General features: G+C 39.1%; 1 protein-coding gene across 1 annotated transcript in view; it reads left to right on the top strand.

Moving 5' to 3' along the window:
- The window catches only part of LOC113026023 (collagen and calcium-binding EGF domain-containing protein 1-like), a 38,377-nt gene extending 15,243 nt beyond the window's left edge, over positions 1–23,134 (top strand). The window contains exons 3-11 of the mRNA XM_026174410.1: positions 15,020–15,072; positions 16,656–16,790; positions 17,232–17,369; positions 18,228–18,361; positions 18,612–18,726; positions 18,962–19,101; positions 19,605–19,640; positions 19,990–20,025; positions 20,688–23,134. Of these exons, the coding sequence (XP_026030195.1) occupies positions 15,020–15,072; positions 16,656–16,790; positions 17,232–17,369; positions 18,228–18,361; positions 18,612–18,726; positions 18,962–19,101; positions 19,605–19,640; positions 19,990–20,025; positions 20,688–20,876 (976 nt within the window). The 3' untranslated portion in view covers positions 20,877–23,134. The remainder of the gene's footprint in view (positions 1–15,019; positions 15,073–16,655; positions 16,791–17,231; positions 17,370–18,227; positions 18,362–18,611; positions 18,727–18,961; positions 19,102–19,604; positions 19,641–19,989; positions 20,026–20,687) is intronic.
- Positions 23,135–26,912: the final 3,778 nt, after the last annotated feature.

Below are 26,912 nucleotides of genomic sequence, written 5' to 3'. Positions count from 1 at the left end.
GGCATGTAAACTCAACCAGACACATCATTATGAGGGGTTTGTCGTTAGGTTGACCTCAATGTTTAGCTGCTCCCTCACCCTTATCTCGCACTTAGCCATTCCTCTTTGGTCCCTGGTTGCCCTTCTCTCAGAATGCCCACCACTCTTTCTTACACTTATTTTCATCTCAGTGGTTTCCTTCCATAAATATGTTAAAATAAATAGTATCCATACAAAAAAAAACAAGTGTTACTTTTGATAGCGTCTCTCTCTTTGTCACACATAAAGCACTAGTCTGAGTTTGCCAGTCCACTGCTGGATTTTCATTCACCTAAATTTCTGCCAGTATGCTAAGCCAAAATATGATACAGTGAGTAATGTGATGGAAACACATCGGTTTGGTAAATGACAATATTTCTTGTGGTCTCCCAAGATGCCTTCGTGATGTGGGAAAGAGGCACTAACATCTGGTATCAGTGGGCCAGTGAGTAAATCAAAGACTTTTTGAGGTCTGAAACATTACAGCTGCTACAAACACTGAAACTCCAACTGTAAAATTGTTGCCAATTAGAGGGATAGACGTGTTTAGCTGTTATAGAATATCAATGGTGATCAATCATTTACTATTTAAGGTGTATGTGCTTTCCTGTCTGGCTCTGCTTACGAGTCAGAAACCTCTTGATTCAAATTTAACCAAGAAGCAAAAAAACCCCAAGATTTTTTTATATTTACATTTTGCTTTTGGCAGCATTTTAAACATTTACTCTGAAATGCCTCCATAGAAATATAGCTATAAACATGCATAAACATGTAATTTGTCAAGTCCTCTTCATCTCCTTCCCCATGTGTTCTCCATTCAAGCTCTTTTTTCATGTCAGGTAAAATGCCAAATACTTTCATGTCCCTGTAGACTTGGACAAAGCAGATCATACATGTGTCTGTCACAGAAAAGCAGCTCAGAGGGTCAGAGATGCCACATTCCTGCAGAGACACTGAGCCACGACAGGGTCACAAAGGCCAGAGACCACAGGCAGAGCTCTGAGACACTCTCATCAAGTGATGAGGCTTTCTCAGTCTCAGCCCTTAGTCAGGTACAGTGCTGTTCTGATTCAAACTCCAACAAGCAGAGTCCAAATGACTGGAAATTGCTTTGCTCTGTTCATTTTGTTTTAAGATAATTTAAGAGTTAACAGCTGATGTTTTAAGAATGGTGATTATGGCTGCCAACATTGTAAAAGAGTTATGCATAAAACTGATGCAGAGATCATTTGAACTGCAACAAGGTGGGTTACTATTTTTTACATTTTTCATCTTTTGGTGCTTATGGAGGTAAAACTTTCCCAGAGCCTGGAAAAGTCATTTATTGAGATTTTAAGCCAAGCTGAAAGTTGTTTTTCAACTGCTGTCACATCACTTTATTAAATTTTGCTTTTTTTCCCCCTTCAGACATTTACATAGATTTCAAATATGTGGTGATTTTATCTTGTGTTTTTGGCAAAAATGACTTGCTGTTCAGTGTCTGTCATCATTTCCAGATGAAAAAGAAGGTAATTTTTTTCTGGCCCTGAAGTCTGATGCATTTAATATTTAACATTTATTGCTTTTTTGCTGGGAAAGGAGGCAAAAATATTTGTAGATATATACTATTTGTTGCTGCCAGTTTGTTTGAACAAGTGCCGTGTTTGCTGAATGTGGAGCTCAGATATATACACATATCACCACATTTGAGAAAAAGTGTCATGTGTTAGTCACATGATTGTTATTTCCATCTGAATGAATTTACATTTGGAAGTTTGGCCCCACTCTTGGATACCCGTCATTGTGCACACATGGAAATCAGGCTGTAGTGAGAGCAAACCCCAAGCACAGAACAGAGTAGGTATCCGTGACAACAAGTATGATACTTAATAAATGTGTCACAATATGAAAAGAGTTGTGGTGGGCCACAAAGCAGCATGTAGGTACACAGCAGCTGTGGACAGGGCAGCTCAGCTTATTTCATAACTAACTGTTATAGATATAAAATTTAATTATTTTGGATGAACATAATTATAAAATGATATGCTAGATAGAAAGGCATCAGCTGATGAAGGCTACCACTGATATCAGCTGACCTGCTAAGATTATGGCTTAGCTTGACTTTGGGATTTGAACAGAGGAAAAGTGATTATCAGTACTTTGCTTTGTTTTTATTATATTTTACAGGTTGGGTAAGAGTACTTTTTGTATTCTAGGGTCTTCATTACAATTTCTCATGGCTCTGACAATAGGCTGATGGGTGGTGCGGTGGTGGTGGAATAATTAGCAGCGTTGTCTCACAGCATGACCTTTCTGTAGGTAAATTTCAGTTTTAAGTTCTGCTACAATAAAAGGCTGGAAGACAAAGCAAATGAGTTCAGGCACAAGTGGCTGCTCTGAAATGACATGAGAATAAGAGGTAGGGAAATCTGAATGACTGAAGCAAACTTTTTTACATGAAATTTTTCCCCCAGCAAAATGAAGCGAAAATCCCATGTTGCCTCATAAGTGTCCCAGTCCTTTAACAAATGGGCACTTACTAACCAATTTTGTTTTGAATTAAAACCACAGTCCTTAGTTTAACAATCTGCCATAAAATTTGAAAATGAATCATGAAATTCAGGCAAGGAGTTTTCCAGGAAATCATGCATGACAAAACACCATTTACAAAATATCACAATGACATTGTCAGGTTAAGCTGACCAACTCGTCTGTGGTCTGAGGTTTTCTGTATGATGGCACAAAGTGCAAACAAGACGTAAGGGGTCTGGTTTAGGAATTGTTTCACAAATTCCAGCAAGGATGTTTTCCTTTGCATAGAATTAAGAGTTTGCTGCTGTTACTCTGTTGTTAAGACACGCAAAATTGTATAGTGAAAAATTAAGGGAAGAGTTTAAGAGGGTTTTTTTTTTTAAAGTGAGTCAGGGCAGGAGGAAGGCAGGAGAAATCGTGGCAAATGGGGAGAGGTGAGGCATAACACAGGGGAGGAGAAGTGCAGGTCAGACTGCACTCTGGTGGAAGTGGCTCAGGCCTCCTGGGCTCCCAGTCAAAGCGTCCTCTGTTAGACCAGAGATCTGATGGGTCCCCTGAGGCCTGGGTCCTGGAAGTGGGCTGGCAGAGCAAATAAACAGAGAGGATGTGCTCGTGCTGAACACCTTCACATATGTATACTTACACGAGTTGAAAAGAACACACACATACAATTATACACTAAGAGATGCACTTGTGATGTGGACAACACCATCACACCTTTAGGGGGAAGCTGACGTAAGGACGGGTTTTGTTTAATTTGTGGAGACAGAGATCCTGGGAATATTTCTGAAGGACAAGTAGTTGGAATTGTCTTGATGTCTCAGTTGTGATGTGGAACAATGGGTAGAAAAGTATGAACTTGTGTACTATGAATGTGCTTTCAGTGCAGATTTAAAAACCCACACAAAGGGCTTATGGAAAGAACACCTTATAAAATTTTCTTCAAAGAGTTAAACCACAAGAAGGCTAGCAGCACATTGAAAAGAAAATTATAAATCTCAACAGAGAAAATGGACAATAGTGACTCTCAGAAGAACATATATATACAAAGACTTAAAGATAAATGTGGCTTCCTTCCAAAACTGTGCTCTGTTGTTCAGTCTCACTGTGCTAATGTGCTTCAGTGTAATTCATCATCACATCGTTGTACCCACCACAGCCGGCCAAGTTACTGAACTGCCTGCGACTGTGAGACTTGTTGAGCAAATAAATCACTTACATCACAGCTGATGCACATGTTGTAACACAGTTGTGACACATATATGCCACATCAGTAAGCAGCATCCATCAAAATGACAAGATGTACACACGTATATTCACACATTAACAGTCTCTTGTCCTAGTATGTCAAGGGGCTGTTGACCTTCACTGAGCTCCACTTCCTGTGTTCCTCCAACAAGAGTCCCAAGAGGGAGAACTCTAAACCAACAAAAACCTTCGTCCCTGTCTTTAAACCTCTTATCAATGTCCACCTCCTTTATTTTTATTTCTTGATATTTCCTGCCACATCTTAGCATCTGCCTCAGTTCATCACATATCTTGGCACCTTGAGGCAAGATATGGGAAATAAAATGAGACTCATTTCCAAAGACAATGCTAAGACCTATTACCCATTCTTCCCTGTATAAACTCTGCAAAACAATAGCACTCAGTTAAATGAAAGGCAGTTGTAATGCACAGTGACTGGAGCAATATTCATGGTAAGTGTCATACACGCACTGACCTACTGTCGGGACCACTGTTCTCTCTATGTGCTACAAGTAATATCCTCTGCAGAACTTTCCCACCTGTAAATGCAAAAATAAATCAAGGTACTGTCGGATTTAAAAACATAACAATGAACATTCCCCTCTTGGAAGGAGACCCCTTGCTAAAGTACATAATCTTCAGTGTAAAATGATCTACCCCAAGGCCTGCCTCTGGAAACTGTCCTCGAGTTTCTTCCAATGCCGCCATGCTGGTTTTGGCAACAGCTCCCACAGCAGGCTGGGATCCTACATGGCCCTGCCTGTACCCCATGCTGGGCAGGAAGCTGACGGGTCAGCCACCCGCAGCAAAATTGACTGTTTGGAGAAGATGGACAGAACCAAAGTTTGTATGCTATAATATGGAGAAGTTATGACCTCCTGGAGGTTGCATTTAAACATTTAAACAAAGCTAAACTATCAACAGACACCGTTGAGTCATTTTTTTTTTAATAGATTTTGCATTGCTCTCTTTCAACCTCCCAAAATTAACAAGAATTTGGGGAATCTTGTCTGCAGGATGTGTGAGTATCAATCACAGATCATTAATCAAGGTCTTTTATTGGATAAGCACAAACCATGTAGTGCCCAATCGAATTCCAATGATTTGTGTATGGTAATTAATTGTCCTCTAGATACACAAGCTGTCAAAAACAGCAGCCAGCTGTCACAGTTAATTACATCCGCACTGACAGTATATCAACAAAAGCCAAAAGAGGTTGCCCAAATCCTGTCCAGACCTCTCTATCACCCATGTATTTTCTTAATACTACTAATTACAAGATAAAGTATTTATATTTTATTGTAGACTTGGAGAGCCAGAAATGTCAGTAGCGTAGGCCAGCTAACACGAAGCAGTACATGTAGGCCTGTTAGTGAGTTGTGGGTGAACCGGGGTCGTAACAAGGCCATGGGTTCCTGTAAGCTAACTTCATAGGGCAGAACAGATAATGAAAACATAAACATCCAAATCATGCTGCACCTTTAATATAAACTTTTCTATCCAACACAATAACAGTGGAAAACTGATCAGTTTATTCCTAGCTTTCATTAAAAATCTTTTCAACACTGCAGTGTTGTGGCTGCTGTTACGGCCTCCGGCCTCAGGTGGCCCCACCTTCCTCTAGGTAAATCAATGTGTTCCAGGACTCGTGTGTGTGATTGGTTACTGGGAGACCCATGCCAACCCTCTCTTATGCAGAATGAAGTGTGCCAGACCACACGGACGATTGGCTGCCCCGGGATCCCGTGATGCTCCAAGAGGCAATCAGTGGCTGATCGTACCCACCTGTGGCTACAAAAGGCTGGAGGTCCTTCACTCAGTGGCTGCTGCTTAGGACTGAACATGCAGTTTGCCCTTCGTGCCTCCCTCGTCGATCTTTGTTGAACTTGTTCATATTGCTGAACTTTGTCGAACCTTGGTGCATGCTTTAAACCTAGCCTGATTAGAGTTTTGAGCTGCTAGCTGGCTGTGAGTAGGATTTTGTGAAGCTGGCTTGCCTTAGTTAAAACCCTAGCTTTTATTTTGTGTGCGGCCAGCCTGCCTTAGTTACCCTTTAACTTTTACTCGTGACTGTTCTTTCTTTATGTAATAATTGTCTGCCCAGTGGTCTGTTGCACAGCCCTGTCGGTTTTCTGTTTAAAGTTTGTAATTAAAACCTTTTGCTTTACTCAGTTTTGTGTTGGGGGGCTCGTGTATGTTACTCCCTCCCTGACGCCTAGCAGAGGGGGTCGTAACAGCTGCTTATTTGTTTTAGTAGATTCATTGTTTATGACTGTTAAGAAAACACTTGAAGAAAAGCTATTTGCTATTTCTTAAGAAAATTATGAAACTATACTTTCATTTGTATTTGTGTGCTTTATGGGATACAAGTAATAATACTTATTGGCAATTACCAGTACTGTAGGTCCATATTTTGATCTACTAAGGTTACAAAGCAAACGAAACACAAATGGGGGAAAAAAACAACAGATTTTCAAAAGCACAAGGGAAGTGTTTCTGGGGAGATAACCCGACGGACCAGTTGCAGGAACCAAAATATGCTAAGAATTGTGCTGGAAGACACTTAAAAGAAGAGGAGGATCTATTGGTTTTGTGAGGAAAGAAAAGATGAGAGGTAAGTGTGTTAGATAAGATAAGATAAGATAGAACTTTATTAATCCCTCTGGTGGGCTCCTCTGGGAAATTCGGTTTCCAAAAACACAGCACCGACAGAAGTTACAGTTACAGAATGAGATATATATATATATATATATATATATATATTAGGGGTGCAACGATACACAAAATTCACGGTTCGGTTCGGTTCGATACTTTGGTGTCACGGTTCGATATTTTTTCGATACAAAAAAAATGTTCATGCCTTTTTAATTTGTCATTTATTAAAATTATAAATATATATTTTAACTCAAAAGTACAGTTTTTAAATTTAACCCTAACCCTTGTGCGTGTTTTTTATTTTGACAGCGAATGCGCACCTGCGGACCACTTATGTGCAGCCCTGGTTATTATAGCTCGTCATATTGCAGCCACAGAAATTCTTTTGTCCATGAAACCATAAAGCTGCACTTTCTTTTTGCCTTATAGTCTGATTTGTCATAACTTCTCCGTTTTGTGGTAAGCTTTTCTTTGGCTGTCGAACGGTTCAATATCGATACGAATATCGTTGCACCCCTAATAAATATATGTGTATATATATATATATATATATATATATATATATATATATATATATATACATATATACACACACACACACACACACACACACACACACACACACACATATATAAATACAGAGACAAATATAAATAAAATATACGAAGGGGGATAAATAGAATAAATATGAATAAAAATAAAAATACAAGTGAATTGCACATTTCAAGTATTGTGGTCTATTTGCACCATTGACTATTTACAAAAGTATTGCACAAAGGTATTGCACAGTGAGGTGAAGAGGCACTACAGCTTAGTTAGCCTAACTATTAGCCTAGAAATACGTCATCAGTATTATATGAATCATGATAAAACACTACCATGTTTTGTGTTCCTGCAACTGGTCCGTCAGGTTATTGTCTCCCCAGAAACACTTCCCTTGTGTTTTTTTCCTATTTCCGTTGTCGTTTTTCCCATTTCCATTGTGCTTTGTGTGCTTTTGCAGCATTTTTCTTATTGCTGGTGTTTTCTTAAGTTGCAGTCCGTTTGGACTCTCAGGGCCACCGTAGTACGATGTTCTTATAATGCTGCTGTCTTTTTCAAAGTGTTATAAAATCCTGGAAGCTGAAAGGGGCCAAAACTGAACTCTTGTGTGCTGCAGGCAAGTGGCTCTAACTGGCACAGCTCCTATCACAGTAAAGAGATAAACTATCACATATAAACAGTACTCTGCAAATATAGATCCACAATATTTCCACACTTTAGCAATGCCTGTAACAATGCCCACATGAACATGTTTGGCAGTTTTATTTTTTACCATCTTATTTTAGCACACGAGCATGCTGTTGGTGATCAGGTAGTAGGAAGCCCAGGAGTTTTCAGGTATCATTTTTCTAGCACTGTCACCTCACAGCAAGAGGTTTCTGGCTTCTAACCTACTGGTCAGCTGGAGCTTTTCCATGTTTTCTCCCACTGTCCAAAGAGATATTTGTTAGTTTAATTTTTGATTCTAAATTGGCTGCATGTGAAAATATGTCTCTATTTGTTGGTCAGCTTCACGTGGCCATAACTTTGATTAATGTTTGAGAAAGTTGTTGGATGATCATGACGGTTAATGTGCTGTTGATGTCTTAGTTGTTTACAAGTCATGTGACCTCTGTCATTGCATTTAGCTGCTTTTTGTAGGGCTAAAGGAACATTGAGAATATTACTAAAGTTGACAGGATTCATTTTTTGAGGTCCAAATAGTCCATACATGTGGACACTGTTGCTTCCTACTCTGGACAAAAGGATTTGTTAAAATGGGACACTTTGTGTTAAGTTACATTCTTTGGGAAGTTGTTGTGTCCCCTTAATGGTTTCTTCATAGTATCTGTGGGGGAAAAGAAGCATCATTTGAAGTTCAGCAAACAGCTGGTCCTTATTGACACCGCAGTTTAAAGGTTGTTGTAAAAGGTTGTGACCATTCCTGGCCTCAGCAAGTCTTATGGAGGATGGAACAATATTCATCTGCATGAAATGAAGATGGAAAAGGTAGACACCTCATCAGGTTTCTTGGCTGGAGAGCAACAGGAGGCCAGCATCATGTCAGTCTGAGCAGATGAGAGAGCGAGACAGATTATGTCAACAAGTAGTAATGCTGATAGGACGGGCTGAATATAAATTGACGTGTTTCAAATCACGGATTGAATATAAGGAGAGTGAAGCAAAGTGCACTGAGAGGACATGGAAAAAAAGCGGAGAGGGTGCTTGCTAACATCATCGTTTGGTTCGCTTATAAATCCTGACTGACATTAAAAGGCTGCAAGATTACTGGATGGCATCCAAGCCCTCACACAGACTCTCCTGCACATAAGACCATATATACACATGTATTCTATATTCTCACAGACATGAGCATGCATGCTTAACAATGTCTGACTTTTGGCAGGCAGATCCCGACATTTTTTCTTTTAATTAAATGACACTAATTGCTAATATTTGGTGCCAATATAAAACATTTCTTGCCAACAAAATTACACTACAACTTCTAAAACTATTATATATAATGAAGAGAATGAGAAACACACTCAGATTCCCAGCGCACAAACCTTTAAAACCTTTACATTCACACACACAAAGCTCAGACTGATTCCAGTTTAATGGGGTGTGTTTTAGAGGCTGTGTCATGCTGACCGACATACTTTCACATTCCAAAACAAAAACACACGGGTCACTTCTTCCTCCACCCTCAACTTCTTGTCCAGACGCCTCAGCCTCCACTGTCCCACCCACCAGAGACACCCAAGGGAGAGCTGCTCAGACTGACATGCTGCTTATGTATGTACAGTTTACAGATGTGCAGTGAGTTCAGTTAGTATTCACTATTGCTGACCAGATTCTGTTACCATTCAGATTTGTTTTTTCTCTACACATTTGTATCATAACTCCTCAAATACAACACACACATCAAAGGTGATGGATATGCTTCGGTGAAGACTGACAAACAAGGGCTTGGTAGAGAAGTTCAAACACTGTTTACCTCCACAGGAGATAGAGGGTTTATGAACATCTTAGGCCATTCAACAAGTACTTGTGAAGTGTTCTGCCAACATTTTAAAAGCTCAACTGTACTTTACATATTATCAGCACTATTATCATGAAAATATGTTTTGTTCTGGAATTAAATTAGCATAGTCAAATATACTTACAAGCAGGTAAACAATGTGCAAAAAATGAAATTTAAAGACATACCATTAGATAAAATATAAAGGACACAGTACTTGAGCTACCCCTAGTTCTTTTTTATTCTTTTACAGAGAAATATTCAATTCAATTTTATTTTATTTAACAGAACCAAGTCACAACAACATTTGCCTCAAGGTGCTTTATATTGTAAGGTAGACCCTATATACAGAGAAAAACCTAACAATCATATAACCCCCAATGAGCAAGCACTTTGGCGACAGCGGGAAGAAAAAACTCCCTTTTAACAGGAAGAAACCTGCGGCAGAACCAGCCTCAGGGAGAAGGAAGACAGGACAAAAGACATGCTGTGGAAGAGAGCCAGAGATTAATAACAAGCACGATTCAATGCAGAGAGGTCTATTAACACATTGTGAGTGAGAAAGGTGAGTGAAGAAGAAATACTCAATGCATTATAGGAATCCCCCAGCAACATACACCTTTTGCAGCATAACTAAGGGAGGATTCAGGGTCACCTGATCCAGCCCTAACTATATGCTTTAGCAAGGAAAGTTTTAAGCCTGATCTTAAAAGTAGAGATCTGTCTTCAAACTGGAAGCTGGTTCCACAGAAGCGGGGCCTGAAAACTGAAGGCTCTCCCTCCCATTCTACATTTAAATACTGTAGGAACAACAAGTAAGCCTGCAGTGCAAGACTGAAGCGTTCTAATGGGGTGATATGGTACTATCTTATCATTAAGATAAGATGGGGCCTGATTATTTAAGACATTGTATGTGAGGAGCGGGGTTTTGAATTAAATCTGGATTTAATAGCCAAAGAAGGGAAGCCAGTATAGGAGAAATATGCTCTCTCTTTCTAGTCCCTGTCAGTACTCTTGCTGCAGCATTTGTGCAATCATACATGGAAACAGAGTATATAAGTCACCAACAGAGTTTTTACAATTCTAACAACCCTGAAAGTCAATATGGCCACCTTTATTCTTCAACAGCGTGAATTCTTTTGAGCAAGCTTTATTGTAATTTTTTAAGTGGTCTTCAGGAATGGTTCTCCAAGCTTCTTGAAGGACATTTCAAAGCTCTTCTTTGGATGTTGGCTGACTTTTGTTCTGTTCTTTGTCAAGATGATCCCACACTGCTTCAATAATGTTGAGGTCCAGGCTCCAAGCAGCCCAGTCGATGACTGGTAGTATTCCACTGTGTGTTTTTCTATCCAGCTTTTACTGGATTGGCAGTGTGTTTAGGATCATTGCCGTGCTGAAAAATGAACCTGTTGCCTATCAGATGCTTTCCAGATGGTATTGCATGGCGAATGAAAATCTGATGATACTTTTCTGCATTTCTAATTCCAAACATATTGACAATGCAGCTCCAAACCAGGGGAGAGCCGCCACCATGTTTTACAGATGGCTGTAGACAATTACTGTTGTACTTCTCTACCAACCTCTTCTGCACATTTTGACAAGGATTTGACCCCAAAATGTCACATTTGGCTTCATCGGTCCATAAGACAAGTTGCTACTCATTTTACCTCCAGTTATTCTATATTTTTTGAATACCCCTGCCTTCCCCTGGTCTGCACCCTTCCAGTGAGACCGTTTCTGATGAGGTTTTGTTGGGCAATAGAAGGATCAGCTGAAAGGCCAGATGCAGCTCTCAGGTCTTGTCTCAGGTCTTATCTGGATTTCCTTTTCCTATTTCTTAAGGTTAGGACTTTCAGGTACTGTTCATCTTCTTTAGTTGGTTCTTTTATAGGCTTGCCACTTCTCCTTTTGTCCTCCATTTGCACCGTTTTCTCTTTTTTTTAAGGACCCACTGAACACCATGCAGAAACAAGCCAGCGTGTTTGGCTTGTAGCATTTTAGGTATCATCTTATTGGTGAAACTATTTTATTTTATTCCTTCCAAACTTGCTTCTAGTATCAAAGTGTCTCTATATCAATTATGGAATTAATTCTTTGCTAAGTTGCATCTTATGTGTCCAGACCTTTGCATGCCACTGTGTTTATAGCTAATTTTATGAACACTTTCTTATATTTATGACACCTTTTTTTCCCTGTTATATTAAGATGACTCATGACACAGCACACATTTGTCAGTTGTTTTGGTTTGTTGTTGAAATGAGCAGACACTGGAATTACACTTCTACAGCCTTATGCATATTTGTGTATACACATCTGCACAGAGAAAGGTGTTATGGGTGACTTATGTTAAAAGAGTTGCACACACAACTCAAAATTTCACCAGCAAAAATTGTCAAGCAATTATTATTGCCTAATTAGCTCTAAAAGCAGTAAGCAGTCGACGCTTATGGGAATGCAATTAGTTTGTCAGGTAGGAAGTGTTCCAGGATTTTACCCTGTGGGGAATATGAACAGCTTGGCTAAAATTCAAGGGAAAAACATTTGTAAACAGGGTGAAAGTGCCCATTGTGTCAAAGCCATACATGTAAAGTTCAGAGTGGCTGTTACGGTCCCTAAATTACTGGCTCAGAGGAACCCATAAACTATGAGAAGCCACAAGCTGTTGGGAGTTCAAAGCAAATTTAATGATGCAAAAACCGAACACAAATAAGGGAGATGGAAGCCCTGGCCAAAACAAACAAATGAGAGAGAAGGTCTTGAACCAGCCAAGTACTGCTTCTTTGGATTCTGCCTTCTGTCCTAAAATAAAAAATACTCAACAGTCAATGATTAACACCACAACCAAAAACATGTCTGCTGGTAACTCAGCTAATAGCTAACAAAACAAACCTGCAAAAACAGCTCAGGATTAAAGCTGACTCTGCGGTGGTGGTGAACCAGACACTCTACACCTCTGGCTTTCAATATGTGATCGTCAACATGCACAACCAATGAGAGAGAAGGAGCGCACGTGAATGAAAAATGATCAAGACAAGAAGGAAGAACGTAGCAGAGGAGAGAAAAACAGTGGCTTACATAACACGTTGCTTCATACTGTAGCAGTTCAAGAATTATTAAATTGTTTCAACAAGAGAAAGTGAAGGAGTCATAAGATTTCAGATAAGTTTTCAGGGTGAGAAAGAAAAAAGAGCATAGAGGGATGTGTGTAGTTTTATGCATGCACTGGGCCATTTCTTTTCTTTGGTTATGCACCATGTTTTCCTCTACTTTTACAAACCGATGGGTTGCTGAAACAAATAAATAGGGTCGTTAAGCCATATGTGTAGTCCTAAATTACAGCTGTTCTAAAGTTGATCAGAACCAGATCTACTTTAATCTTCAAGCTAAATAATCTTTTTAGCTGCTGTCATGCCAACGATATAAATCCAAGAAACCCTCCTGCTCAGACGTACATCTGCATCACATTAGCCCAACTTAGATCACTGACTGAGTGATTGATTGATGGATTGACTGACTGATGCAATGAGTGACAATCTTCATCTCAGTATTCACTTTCCTTTCTCCACCTCAGCTCAGAGCCTGGCTTTATACATCCCTCTCAACACTCCACGCTACAGGCTGCAGATTAAAGCCACTCTCATCTGGATCTCATCAGTTTAGGCTGGCCTCGCTATTTTATAGGTTATTTTTCATTCAAGAGAGGGAGGGGGATCTCATAGTGATTTAAGGTTACACTGCATGGAGGCTGGAGGAAAATAAAAGCAACTTATTGTCTTGAGGGGACCTTGACTGAAGCAGCATGCTAAATCCCCTCCGGTAACAGCTTGCAGTTTTTGGGATAGGAGTTGGGAATTCATCTGTGTTTTTTCAAGCATGCATGTGTGATATTTGTTGCATGCTGTGCTGCTAGAAATTCTGAGCCATTTCCTCTGTTTTTTTCCAGCTGTGCTGCTTGTAACATGTGGTGGATTGTTGTGGGATTGCTGAACGACTGTCATTTCCAAACACCCTAAATCAAGTGTGAGAAAATTCCTTGCCCAATAATTTTTGTGCAATGCTGACTTAGGGAAAAATGCATCTACAAGACTTTAGGAGTTTACATCACAAAAGTAGACTGTAAACAAGTTTTGTTTTTTGTTTTTTTTTTGTTTTTTAAATGAATTCATAGTTTAAGTACTGTGACTAAAATTCAGAATAAGAAGTAACTGCAGCTTGTTTTTACCTACTTTTTTAAAACTGTAGTGAAACTGAGAAACAGACCAGTAGCCCTCAGGCAGCTTTGATGACCTGCTGACAAATGAGCATTGTCAGCAGATTGCCAAAATGAACTTGAGTTCTTGGGTTTATTTATTATTGCAATAGTTAGTTAGTTGACTCTAAGTCTACTATTATTTGTAAAGGATGGCCTCTCTCATTTCCAATACTGTTTTGATGCAGGTTAATAATGCATATAAAATAAGCTGCTCTTTACTTTTTAGTGTTTTGGTGCTGCTAGTGCCGAATACCTTCCTCTAAATCAGCGGTCCCCAACCCCCGGGCCTCAGACCGGTACCGGTCCGTGAGTCGTTTGGTACCGGGCCGCGAGAGTTGAGGCTCAGGTGTGAAATGTATAGTTTTCAGGGTTTTTATCGGTTTTCAGCGTTATTTTGTTATCATTTTTATCGTTTACTCGGTTTTCCTGGGTCTTTTCATGTGTGTTATGAATAAATCTTCTTTTTTTCGGTACGGGTACTAGTTTTATTTTGTTGTATTTATCCGCAACACCTTAAAGGCCGGTCCATGAAAATATTGTCGGGCATAAACCGGTCCGTGGCGCAAAAAGGGTTGGGGACCGCTGTTCTAAATGATGATGTGTTAGTTGTCAGTGAGGGTGGCAGGATGTCATTGTTGTCCTCACGTTTATCTTCAGCTGCACTTATACACTTATACACTGTTTAAATACTACAACAGTTGGCTCGCGGTGTACACTTTCCAAATATTTTTTATTTTACAAAGTTCACGTGAACAGCAACAAACTTATAAAACTGCAGTGCTGAAATTATTCAATTTAATTACTGCTCTCTGAAGCAAAGATTTTTTGACTCTACTAAGCAGATTTTGCTTCTTGGCTCTTTACTAATTAAAACAGCCATTTCTACTTGATGGGCAACAAATCACATTTATATAGAAAAGTGCATCATGCAGGCCTGTTTTTCATCAGTGCAATGCGCTACACAGTTAAAATGCAGATTCATCACAGCAGTTATCCTGTTTTTCCTATTTCATTTACCACTCTGTAATTGTCTGATTACGTGATCCAATATGTAACAAAGTCAACATCAACTGAAACATTTGGTTTGACTGTAGAAGTGCTGGTTTGCAGACTTTTTATTACATATGGAGGTTTTCTGTTTCTCTCTGAGCAAATCAACATCTGGGTACGGCTTTTTATTTATCAAACATATAACGGCGGTATCACTCTTCTCATGTATAAAAAAATAAAATAAAATGGCTTTCCCAGCTGATCTGAAATTGGCATTGAATATTCTCCTTTTCTTCTTTCAGGAGGAAGTGCTGTAAAGGATTCAGATTTGTGATGGGCCAGTGCATACCTGAAAGTAGGTAAACCATTTGCTCCATCGCATAAGTTTTGCTCATAAACTCTCACATCTGGATCCACATGTTTCAAATCTGATGCAATTTTGTTTTCCTCGAAGGCAGTTTATAAACACAACAAACTGTACAAAACATAATGTGGAACACCTTTGTCAGTTTAGCAGTCCTTTCATACAGCTTGTACACTTCAGTCACCTGAAACAAACGGCACATAAAAAATAATATGTCTTGGCAAAGACAACTGACAACTGTGATTTTCCATAACAAACATCTGATTCTTGTGAAAGTTGTCAGCTTTCATGGCCATGTTCTCACGGGCTGGTGAAAAGCATTGCTAAACAATTTCGTTTCTTTCTAAAACTGTAATCCTGTGCTTCCAGATGGTAACAGTAATTAGCATCAGACACTAGACGGTGCTGTTCTTCCATGACCCCACGAAGAACGAATGCTTCCCTAAATTATTTGTGAATAGCTGATATATAAGGAGAGACTGAAGATAGACAATAGATATGATCATATCTGTAGTATGTTTCTTACAGCAGGTTAAAATTTGAACTTGAGTCAACTTGAGCAACAATAAAATTATAATAAAGTATATAAACAAAATAAATCAGTGCTTAACTTTGCTTGACATGCCATTAAAATCTTTAAATGCTGTGGTGCTTACAGCCCCAGCCAGAGGCTATAAGTGAGGCACAGAAACCCAGAGAAGAGATCAAATAACTGCATTTTAATGTTTCAGTTTAATGGTTCCTTTGGCCTAATAGCACACAAGTTTAATGCAGGCTGCTGTAGGATTTCAGTTATATTCTATACTAACTACGACATGAACTACTCTGTTGAAAATCTGACAATACACTTATTAGATGAAATCCTAGACTTAGTGTGACTAGTCGCAGGCTTAAAGATTGGGTTAAAGGCTCAGTCATTCAGGAGGAGCTCAGAGGAGAGCTGCTACTCTATCACATTATATGGAGCCAGTTGAGGTGGTTCCTGGGTGCCTCTTAGATGAAGTGTTTTGGATATGTTCTACCAGGAGGAGACCCTGGAGCATACCCAGGACATACTGGAGACATTACGTCTCGTGCCTGGTTTCCTTGTTTCACCCTTAGAAGAGCTGAAGGAGGTGTTTGGGGAGAGGGAGGTCTGGGTGTCTCTGCTTTGACAGCCCCTCCCACGATGGGGAAATACATATAAACAGCAGAATAACAAGCAAGCAACTCTAGGTTGCAGTGGCGTATATAAACTCCAACATTCATTGTGATTAGATACTGTAAAACATGAACTTAATGAAATTGAATAAAGCCATGCAGAGTCTGCACTGATGTAAGGTTATGAAAAAAAAATCTCTTGTCCACAAATTGTTTGTGTTGAATATGGAGGAAACTTCAGATAGTTACAGATATGAGTTACATGATAATATTTCAGACTGTGCCAGTAAATGTTTTGCTTGTGTTACACCCATCCTACTGTGATATGTATAAACCCTTTTTGAGATGTTTCTTTACTTGTTCTGAAACTCTATGAATGAAACAAAGCAGTAATGAAGCTGTATAAAATGCTCACACCACACTCCTCTTCATAGGTGTGGATGTGTGTGCTGCGTCACCTTGCGAGCAGCAGTGCACTGATAACTTTGGACGAGTTGTCTGCACATGCTATCCTGGATATCGCTTTGACCGAGAAAGACACCGCAACCACAAATCTCCATACTGCCTGGGTCAGTTTTCATTATCTCTGGGAAAAAACAATTAACTATGCTTTTGCATAGGCTATTTGTCATTCACTGCACCACACGTCTTTATTCTTGAAAGTGATCTAAGTAACAAGTGTGGTTTGGAACTAAACAGGTGAAATAGCTCCCTCTTGTGGTTTTGTGCAGCAAAACATTTTCTCTCTATTACCATCAGCTTTCTGGGCTTAGACCAGGACCTGGAAAAGTAATTCTAAAAAGCTCTTAATTGCATTTAACACCTCAAAGTGACTTTCATCTTTCAAATTCTACAATAAAAGATTAACCTGAAAACACACAAATGGACAGAAATTACTATGTGTAAGTGTAGGAATTAAACATTCAAATTTTACTTGAGATTTACTGTAAACTAACTTTATCTTTACTACTTTCTTCCCCTTTCTGTCTCTATCACACAAAAATATGCAGACATTGATGAGTGTGAGGCCCCAAGCAGCAGTCTGTGTGACCAGGAGTGTGTGAACACAGTGGGCAGCTTTGAGTGTCGCTGTCGCAGTGGTTACATACTTGCATCGGATCAACGCTCTTGCATTGCCATACACAACTGTAAGTTTCTGTGCCACTCATCATCGCATCATTTTGAGCTTTATGTTTTTTTTTCATGTTTGTCTTCTATTTTTCCTGCTCTGTTTCGTTCATTTTAGTTGTAGAGCGCTTTGGTCAACCTTTGTTGTTTTCAGATGTGCTTATAAATAAATTGATCGCTGTAAACAGAACTTGTAGCAGATTCTTTTAGGCCTTTGGCTGTTTTAAATAAGATATCGCTTCCAGCTGGTGGTAGGGCAGATTATGTTATAACAAAGATAGATGTGAGATTTTATGTGAGTTTGAACAGAAGAAGGTTGTTTGAATAACTGCAACTGTGAGTAGATGCATGACAAACTTAGGATGCAAAGCCAGGAAAGTAAATGACAAGAACCCGTTTTATTAGGTGATGCAAAAAAACATCAAAAACTTTTTTTTAAAAAGAAAGAAACACAAGGTTAAAGAATGAAAATAAAACCAAACCAAAAACAGGAGCATGAGTTACAACAGGAAAAACAAACACAGAGCAAACACACTGGCAACTGATAGAGGGAAGACAGGAAGATATAAACCCAGGGTTGAAAAGATGGAGATCAGACACAGGTGAAGGCAAAATACAGAAGGAAATAACCATGAAAAATGTGGACAGTGGAAAAATGGAAGTTAAGAGACAGACATAAAAGAGAGACAAAGAAAAAAGTAAGAACACGAAAACAAAAATCAATTACAGTAATTACAATTACAATTACAGTACTGCTTGTGGTGGTATTTAAACTCACATGAATTCAAAAAAATTGACTGAACTTCTTTCTTCTGTTATTTAACTTAACAGCATGCAGTACAGTTTGAGAATTTTATTTCCTTGTTTTTTTCTTGCAGTGAGCTCATCAGGGAAGTCAGATACCTTGATGAGTTCTGGTACCTGCTCATTCACCTGTCAAGATTTTATGAACATGAAAAATAGTTTACTGCAGCTGAAACTCAAGCTGGGAAATACACACTCACCCAACCAGGTAACATCTTTATGTAATAGCAGTTAAACCAAATGACTGAATCAAGCATTCAAGCATGAACTCTTTCAGTCAGTCAATCAGACCATTTATTGTAAATGATGATGGCTAAAAAGTGAGCAAGACTTAATAGTTGCATAAAAAACTGAGGATGTTAAAGAAATTATTCAATTATTCAAAGTCAAACTGTGTTGGACCACACATCTGACCTTTAAATTCATTTTAGTTTAAACTTTCTTCTATTCTTTTGAAGGTACCTGGCTTGGCCAACAGCAGTAATAAACCAAGTCTGGGACGAGCAGGAAAAAAACCTGATGGCCCATGCCTTTCTGGTCTTCCTGGCCCTCCAGGAGCTCCTGGCGTCCCAGGTAATATGAAACTGATGGAAATCCTAGAGACAGATCCACCTCTAGTTACAGACACTGTATTACAGTGGCAAATATTTTGGCTATTTACCTAATAGGTTTACTGGAAAATAATCAAATGAAATGTTCTGAACAGATGATGTTCGCTCATAATAACAGACCTTAAAAGTATTCTCAGCCCATGCTGTTGGGATGCCAGACTCCACTGAGGTTAATATTTTTCTTCTGTCTCTACCAGGACACCCAGGGCAACCTGGAATGAGAGGTGACCTTGGGGAGAGGGGCCCTCCTGGACCTCCTGGCCCTCGGGGAGACATGGGACCTATGGGTCCAGAGCCTGACCTAAAGCACATAAAGAGAGGCCGCAGGGGGCCAGTGGTAAGGAAAGAAACTGGCACCATAATTTAGGTGTTCTTACAGGCTTTACCTCCCACTTCAATCAGCTCATAAAGCTAATAACCCTTTTCCACTGGCGCAGCGACATGACTGGTGCTGGGACGCATCCAGTTCTGTCTTGATGTTTGTAGAGATGTATTATTAATCCATTTTCAGCGGATTAGCAACCAAATCCTACAAGTAATGTTGGCAGCATAAGTTGCTATTCACTATGAATCTGAAGACTGTACCTGCAATTTATGAGTCTTTTTTTGCAGCAGAGCCTCCAATAGTCACTGATATCAGTAGTCACTACTTGGAACTAGCAAACTTGCTATGTCTTGAAAAAAATCTGTTCTGTGTCAGACACCAGTACTGCATCACTGGAAAGAGGTAGCTCAAAGATGAATAGATGAACTGTATGATAATAGTTTAACCAGGTAACTGTTGCTGTGATTAAAAGAAAACCTGCTGTTCTTAAACCCATCTCTCAATCGTTTATACAGGGACCACCCGGGGCGCCAGGAAGAGATGGATTAAAGGTTGTTATAGCAACTTTATTTTGCTTATGTGTCTTTGTATGCTTTTGTGTCACCATCGCCAGTCGCCATCTTGTGCCTGTCTGTGTCTGGCTCACACATTTCAAATGCACTCTTAATAGACCCTGCTCTGAAAAGCAAACTTAACAACATTTATTACGTTTTTTTGTTTTTTAACTGTTTCTTATACCTCGTCTCACCATTCTGACATTTAAACTCACCACTGATGCTCTTCCCATGCATGAAGCTACAGTACACCCTGTTATGAGTCTTATTGTCCATGGAAGCAAGCAAGCTGAATACAGTTTAAAAGGTTAAAACTCAATCAATGTGTGCTGTTTCTCATCTACAGGGTGACAGAGGAGCTCCAGGTCCCAGAGGCCCACCTGTAAGTTATTATAGATGTATGGATTATAACACACTATATCAATGATAGACATAGCCACTGTGAAATCACCTACTTGTTTACGAAGCCCTGGTGTAAAGCTTTAGTCTAAGCGTTTTAGGTGCTAGAAGTGATCATATTTGGATAAGAGGGTTAAAAAAACAAAGTCTGGCAAGGTTGGTTAACAAGCTGCATCCATACACCTTAAGTGTGCATCAGTCAGACACTCAGTACCTGCTAATAAGTGCAATGTAGCATAAAAATAACATGCTAAAAATTAACCATGAAAACTGGAACACAGACTTTTTGGTCTGTTGTAATATTAGTCCACATTATTCATCAGATAATTTCACTGAACATGTTTTAAAAGGAACAAATGCCACAAACATGGGCAAAAGGTGGTACATACTAGCAGACAGCTACTTGCTAAATCCCTTTGTGGCTGCAACCCCATATATTTAAGTCTAGAATAAATTTAAAAGAGTGAGCTTACAGCTGTGATGTAAAGGGTAAACTAGTTATGGGGGCTAACTGACATTTGGAGTAATGATTTAGTGACCATTCAAGGAGCTGCACTGTTTCGGGGGCTTTCAGCTTTTCCTTTATTTTCAGGCTGCATGTGCACAATTAATTAACTAACCAATCAATTTCTCGCCTGTCTCTAGGGTCCACCTGGCTCCTTCGACTTTCTTTTGCTAATGATGGCTGACATCCGAAATGACATAATCGAACTGCAAGAGAAGGTGTTTGGGGAGCAGCGGGGAATCTCTCTGGACAGTCCTCCTCATAACAGCGGGGAAGCAGATTTTGTAGAGTGGGGCTCTGGAAAAGGAGATCACATGCTTAATACCTGACCTCTAACGTCCACCTCAAAGTAACAATTACTTGATCCCAGCAAACAACATATCAATCCTGACTCTTTGCTTAGAGGATAACGGATGCTGGCGGTCAAAATGTTAGCGTGTACATAATTCCTAAACTTATGGCTGGGATGAGCCTTGCTTGAACTTCAACAATGGTACAGACAGTAAAAGAGAGCAACCTAAATTTTGAAATCTGATGCTTTGACCACTGCAAGCGCTGTTTTGCTGCCTTTCAAGTGGATGTGAGAGTGAAGGGTGTGCGTGCAGGACATGGAGTGAGAAAGATGCCGCGTGAGCCTTTATGTCTGAGTCTCTGAGCTGTGCCTCTGAGCAGAACCACTTCAAACGACCGACTTTATCGTCTACATCTCTTCCTGTTTCTGAGTCTGTTCATGAAAGCTCTGCTGTGCCACTCACAGTTTGCCTCCAGGGCACTGGTATGAGGACCCAGGCCCTGCGCTGTTACCCTCCTCAGCACCTGCCTGTGGCATCCAGCCATGAACACTGACTGTGCAGCTAACCTCTGAGGGGGTCTTCAGAAAATAAAGATATATGAGTATGGTATTGTTAAAATTAAAATTAAAGAAGATCAATTTTAATAGAAAAAACATTTAACACATAGAAATCACCTGATATGTACCACTTAGCAATAATATGAAGTGATGTAAATGATTTTAAAAAGTAAAAAATGGACACATAATAATCTTTAAACTCACTTGTTTAATGGGTTCATTATGAACATGTTCAAGAAGAATGTTGAACATCTTTTAAAATTGGAGGATGAGCCAGCAAGACAGACAAGAAGACGGCTGGTCATTTATTTTATTTTATTTTATTTTATTTCATTTTATTCTATTTTATTTTATTTTTTTAAGTAAATTATGAAAAGGGTAAACTGAGTGCTTGTCAAGGTTTGTCTTAATGTAGTTATTTTGTAGTTTTCCATTTGAATTTGTTGTCCATCAGTTTCAAAAGATGTAATAATTAGTTGGTTTTCAACAAAGCATGTAGCAAAAGTTACAGAGGAGAATGAGAGCCATGTTAAAAAACATATATATTACTGATTAGTTTGAGAGTAAAGTCGAAATGTCGAGATTACAGCTGTTGTTATAAGACAAACTGCCACAGCTGCTATACTCTCTAAAATGCCTTGGTAGATGAGTTAGTGAAAAGAAACTTATCTTATCTTATCTTATCGTGTCTTGTGACACAACATTCATGCTGTTTATTGTAACCATTGATACCCTTACATCTGTCCACCGCCAGCCATTTCATTTTGCCAAATCCACTCTTCTGTGTTTGTGTGTTTTTTTTTCCATCTGACCAGAAGCAGCTTTCTTCACCTTATACTGATCACTATACTGTGTTTATGTGCTAAAGGATTGATAATTTCCTAGACAATTTCCTAGACATCAGGAAGAAGGAGCACAACAAAATAAAGCAGATGTGGAAATTAAAGCCCAAGAGGTCCCAAAAGAGTAGAGCCAGGAGCTCTAACTCTAGATACAGCACACTATGCAGAATTCTCAAATTACACAGAGCAATAATATATACACAAATATAAAACAGCTAATAATCGCCCTAAATGGTCTATTTTACTTCAGTTCAGCATAATAAAATTTTTATATGAAAAATGTTTTAACAAGGTTGCTAGGAGCAACCAGAAGCATCGCTATCAGGATTTATCCTCCCCATATGAAAATATGAACACAGTTTAAAATGTGTCCACTATAAGTACATTACAATGGAAAACTCAATAAACTAATTTGAGACTCTAGTATTTTCATCTGGATGATTTTGGTGATGAATAAATGTGTATAATAATAATAATAATAACATAATAATCACCAATTCAGTTTGATAAGACAACCTGGGGGTTTTTGTGCCATAAATGGATTAATAGCAATTGCCAAATTTATAGCCCACTCATACTCATACTCTTTCAATTTATGTCCCAAGGGGGTTGGAGCCTGTCCCAGATGACACTGGGTAAAAAACAGACTACACTCATACCAATTCCAACTCTAACATGCACTGTTGCTGCACTGAAAAAGCAAGGTTGAGTAATTGTGAAAAACAGACACAGGCACAACTCACAAAGAAAGACCCAGCCAACAGTAGTTTGAAATCCAGAAACCTTCTGAGACATAGTGCACTAACTACTCACCACTAAAAAGAGTATAGCCAGACTCAAATTCCCTGCTTGTGTGCACAAACTTGGCCAAATAAAGATGATTCTGACTTTCAAACCAAGTGTGGATTTATTCAGTGCCACCAGCAGAGGGTGCTAATTCTCAGATGGTGCTTTCTCAAAGCAAAGCGTTGCATTCTTTAATTTGCTTTGTGAATCCCACCCAGGTTTTTACTTACCTGATCAAAGGGCCCTGCCACCAAACCATCACATACTTAGAAGGTGTTTATATTTCTCCATGTTTTTGAGCATACATGAATTATCCTAGCATTCATGTACAGGCTGGTGCTCATCATTATGTTCAGCGCTGACTGTTGAACCATCACGTGGCTGCATGTTATTATGAAAGGTGTAACAATTAGAGGTCAGAGGTGAAATGTCTTGGGGTACAGAGCTGTAGGGATAATTATAGAGTGCAGGCTGACAGCGAGGGCCTGTTTGAGCTTGTGGGGTGCACAACTTAAGAGATTGTGAAATATGTTTGATTTGTGCTGTGATCTGGTTCACCACACATATTATTTATTTATATATAATATATATATATATATATATATATATATATATATAAAACTTTTTTTTTAATATATATGCATTTACACACACACACACACGCACACACACATATATCAGTGTCTGTTACGTGTGTGTGTGTGTTTCACTTCGTGACAGACTTCTCACTTAACAGCTCCACCCCCTGCCGTGCAAACGGGATCAGGAAAAACAACATGAAACAATTTAAGAACCATGTCAGTAAGAGAAAGGCAGGAGACTGAAAGAGATTATCTCATTTCCTTCACCGCTTGTCATGCAATTGGAAGCCTCTTTCTCAGCCTGTAGAGGACAGTAGAGGCAAGGTCACCAGAGTACATCTTGATGCATGAAGTTCACATACCATCACTCACAATAGATTTGTCTCCTCCATCACAGAAGATCAACAAAACGGGCTCTTCCTTATTTTACATTTTAATATTTTACATTGACTTGCGTTCTAATTCACGTGAGCTTTTATTTCCTTACTCTGGCAAGCATGCAAGATAAAATCTAAGTGGGTTTCATATGAATGTATACCTGAGATCTCCTTTAAGACTGCTCTTATACTCATATCTCTACCAACCCATGTTATAATAACAGACCTTAAAAGTATTCTCAGTCCATGCTGTTGGGATGCCAGAGTCCACTGATGTTCTACAGTTAGTAGAATTGTGTAACTATTTGCTGGCATCTTCAGATGAGACTAAAGATACAAGAGATAAAATTTGGCCAGATGTTTCCTAGAATGAGAGGAATTTCCGTGCTGGCACACTATGGGCTATCCATAAATACACCTCATGCACGACAGGGCTGTCACTTTAAACAGTTGAGTGAGAGAAGCGTGTGTAAACTTCGGCTGATTCTGGAGATGCAAATGGATGTGTGTTTCAGTATGCAACCTGGAAAGTTAATAGAGTTAATATGATCCCTTTTTGTGAAATACCATGTTTTAATATCATTTGTTTGATATACGTATTAAGGGCCAAAGATGGTCTCCCAGTAACCTAGTAAATCAAAAGACCAGAAAAGCATTTTAGAGAATCAACTCAGGTATTCCCCAAACTGTAAGATGATTTTCTACATGTAGTAACTCCCGTTACACAGTCCAGAATAACACCAAGATGCAAAAACTATTTTGCAAAAGAAAAAAAAGGGAAAAAAGAAATAAATGTTAAGGTTTTCATATATAATCCACCATAGAAGGAAATATACATGTGCATCAATATAAACATTAAAATGTGGGGCAGCCTGGTGACCTGACAATGAACCACAACATCCCCGGTTTGCGTCCAGTGCCAGATCCTTTGTTTCATGTCCTCATTTCTCTCTTTTCCCATTTTTTTCTGACACCACACACTCCCTCGTGACATAAAATCAAAAATGCTTCTAAGCTAGGTATATTGAGACAGTTCTGTAAAAACCAAAAAACCCAAAAACAACAACAGCAAAAAAAAAAAAAAAAAAAAAAAGCAGAGTAGGATAAGTAAACTCCTTTTCACAAAAGGTATAAAAATAGCTTCAGAATTGTGCAGGGTTCAGCAGAAAGTCAGCATAGCTCCACATTTATCATTCATCTCTTCTTTGTTACCCATGAAACAACCACGTAGCGAAAGAGTCAGATACCAGCCTTAGATAAAAGTGTCATGATCCTGGGTCTTATGACCCAGTGTTTTGAGTTTTAGTTTATTTTGATGTTTATAGTATATGATTAAGCTCATTAGCTTTTCTAGTTCATTTGTGTCTTCCAACCCCTGTTAAGTCTCCCTTGCCCTTCATGTGTTTCATGTCTGTGTCTTACATTGTCAAGTTCAGGTTGTCATGTCTGCGTTTCCTGTTTTATTCTGAAGGGGTCCTGTGTTCCTATGTTCAATGTTTTTAGTTTACTCTCCCGTTGTGACATTGTTATGTTCATGTGTGTCAGCTGTTTCCCCATGTGTTTCCATTTCCCTCATTATCCTGTGTGTATTTAGTCCGTGTGTCTTCAGTCATTCCTTGTCAGGTTGTCTGCTCATCCACGTCACAACTTCAGGTATCCATGTCAGTTCACCATGTTTAGTTTTAGTTCACCCAGTTTAGGTTATTGTTTAGTTTCACCCATGCCCTTTGCTTGTACCTTGTTTCCTAGCCTCAATAAACGGCTTGTTTTTTGTTAAATCCACGTCACGTTCAGTTTTTGGTCTGCGTTTAAGTCATCTCTTGCAAACACATACAGTCTGCCTCAGCCAGACTGTGACAAAAAGTAAACTATGCAGATCTTTTCAGGAAATATGCTTAGGACTATAAATTGTGGGACACTGGCACAGTCATCCTACCCATGGTCAAAAACCACAGCTACAGTTATATGATGCATATGGGCTTCGGTTCAAGGGGAGGAACATAAATATTGCATTAACCCCTGAGTAATGATAGCCACAAGGACCCATATGTGATAAGACAGTTCATTCAGAATAATTTCATTATATAGAATCCTTATCCTAATCCTTCTCTAAAAACAAACAACAAAAAAAAGTCTACTGGAGGCATGGCAAGAAAGATGGGATTAGTTAAATAAAAAACTGCCAAAAGTCCATAGAAGACAACAGTGGTGGGTGATCATGGCTTCATTTCTGTGATTTAAAAAAACTGTCTCGACATCCAGGTACTGTAAGTGAAGAACACTCTCCAGGATTTAAGCATATTATTATCTACATTTCAATCCGATCGTTCAGTCTGACGTCACTAGCGGTGTCTGGGCCTAAACTCTGCTGCAGGTCCATATATCAAATGATCACATGTGGTATTACTGAGAGTTAAAACACTGTCTTAAGTCTTTCATCTTCAATAAAATGATCAGCGTTCTGCTCTACCAGGTGTAACAACTGAGTTTAACATCCAGGCATCCATGAAAACGGAATTTATGACATTTAACGGCGTTAGAAGTTAGCAGGAAGTTAGCTCACTAGCTTCCACCTAAATACAATATAGCATGTCCTGACTGCAGGGTTTTGGAAACAAATTAAAACGTACAGCTTTCTTATCACTTCCAACATAAATAAAGACAGAAAACTAAACAGCAGTGACATTTGTAGGGTTACTGAAGTTTGGCTAGCTGGTATATAATGATGTGCTACGTGACCGCTAGCGACACAGCTATGTTAGCCTAATATAAACAAGCTAACTTTTTTCCACTCGATAAAAGTTACGTGAGTGTTCTCGGTGGTCAGGAACAAATGTAATCGCATGGCAGGATGCTGTAAAAGGACCAAATTTCAGCCAGGAGAACAACTGAGATAATCCATCCACAATACGAGGTTAGTCATTCATAT

The sequence above is a fragment of the Astatotilapia calliptera genome, chromosome 1, assembly GCF_900246225.1.
Source record: "Astatotilapia calliptera chromosome 1, fAstCal1.2, whole genome shotgun sequence".
NCBI lineage: Eukaryota > Metazoa > Chordata > Actinopteri > Cichliformes > Cichlidae > Astatotilapia > Astatotilapia calliptera.
The sequence above is the reverse complement of the archived record's forward strand: the minus strand, read 5'-3'. Positions and strand labels throughout refer to the sequence as shown.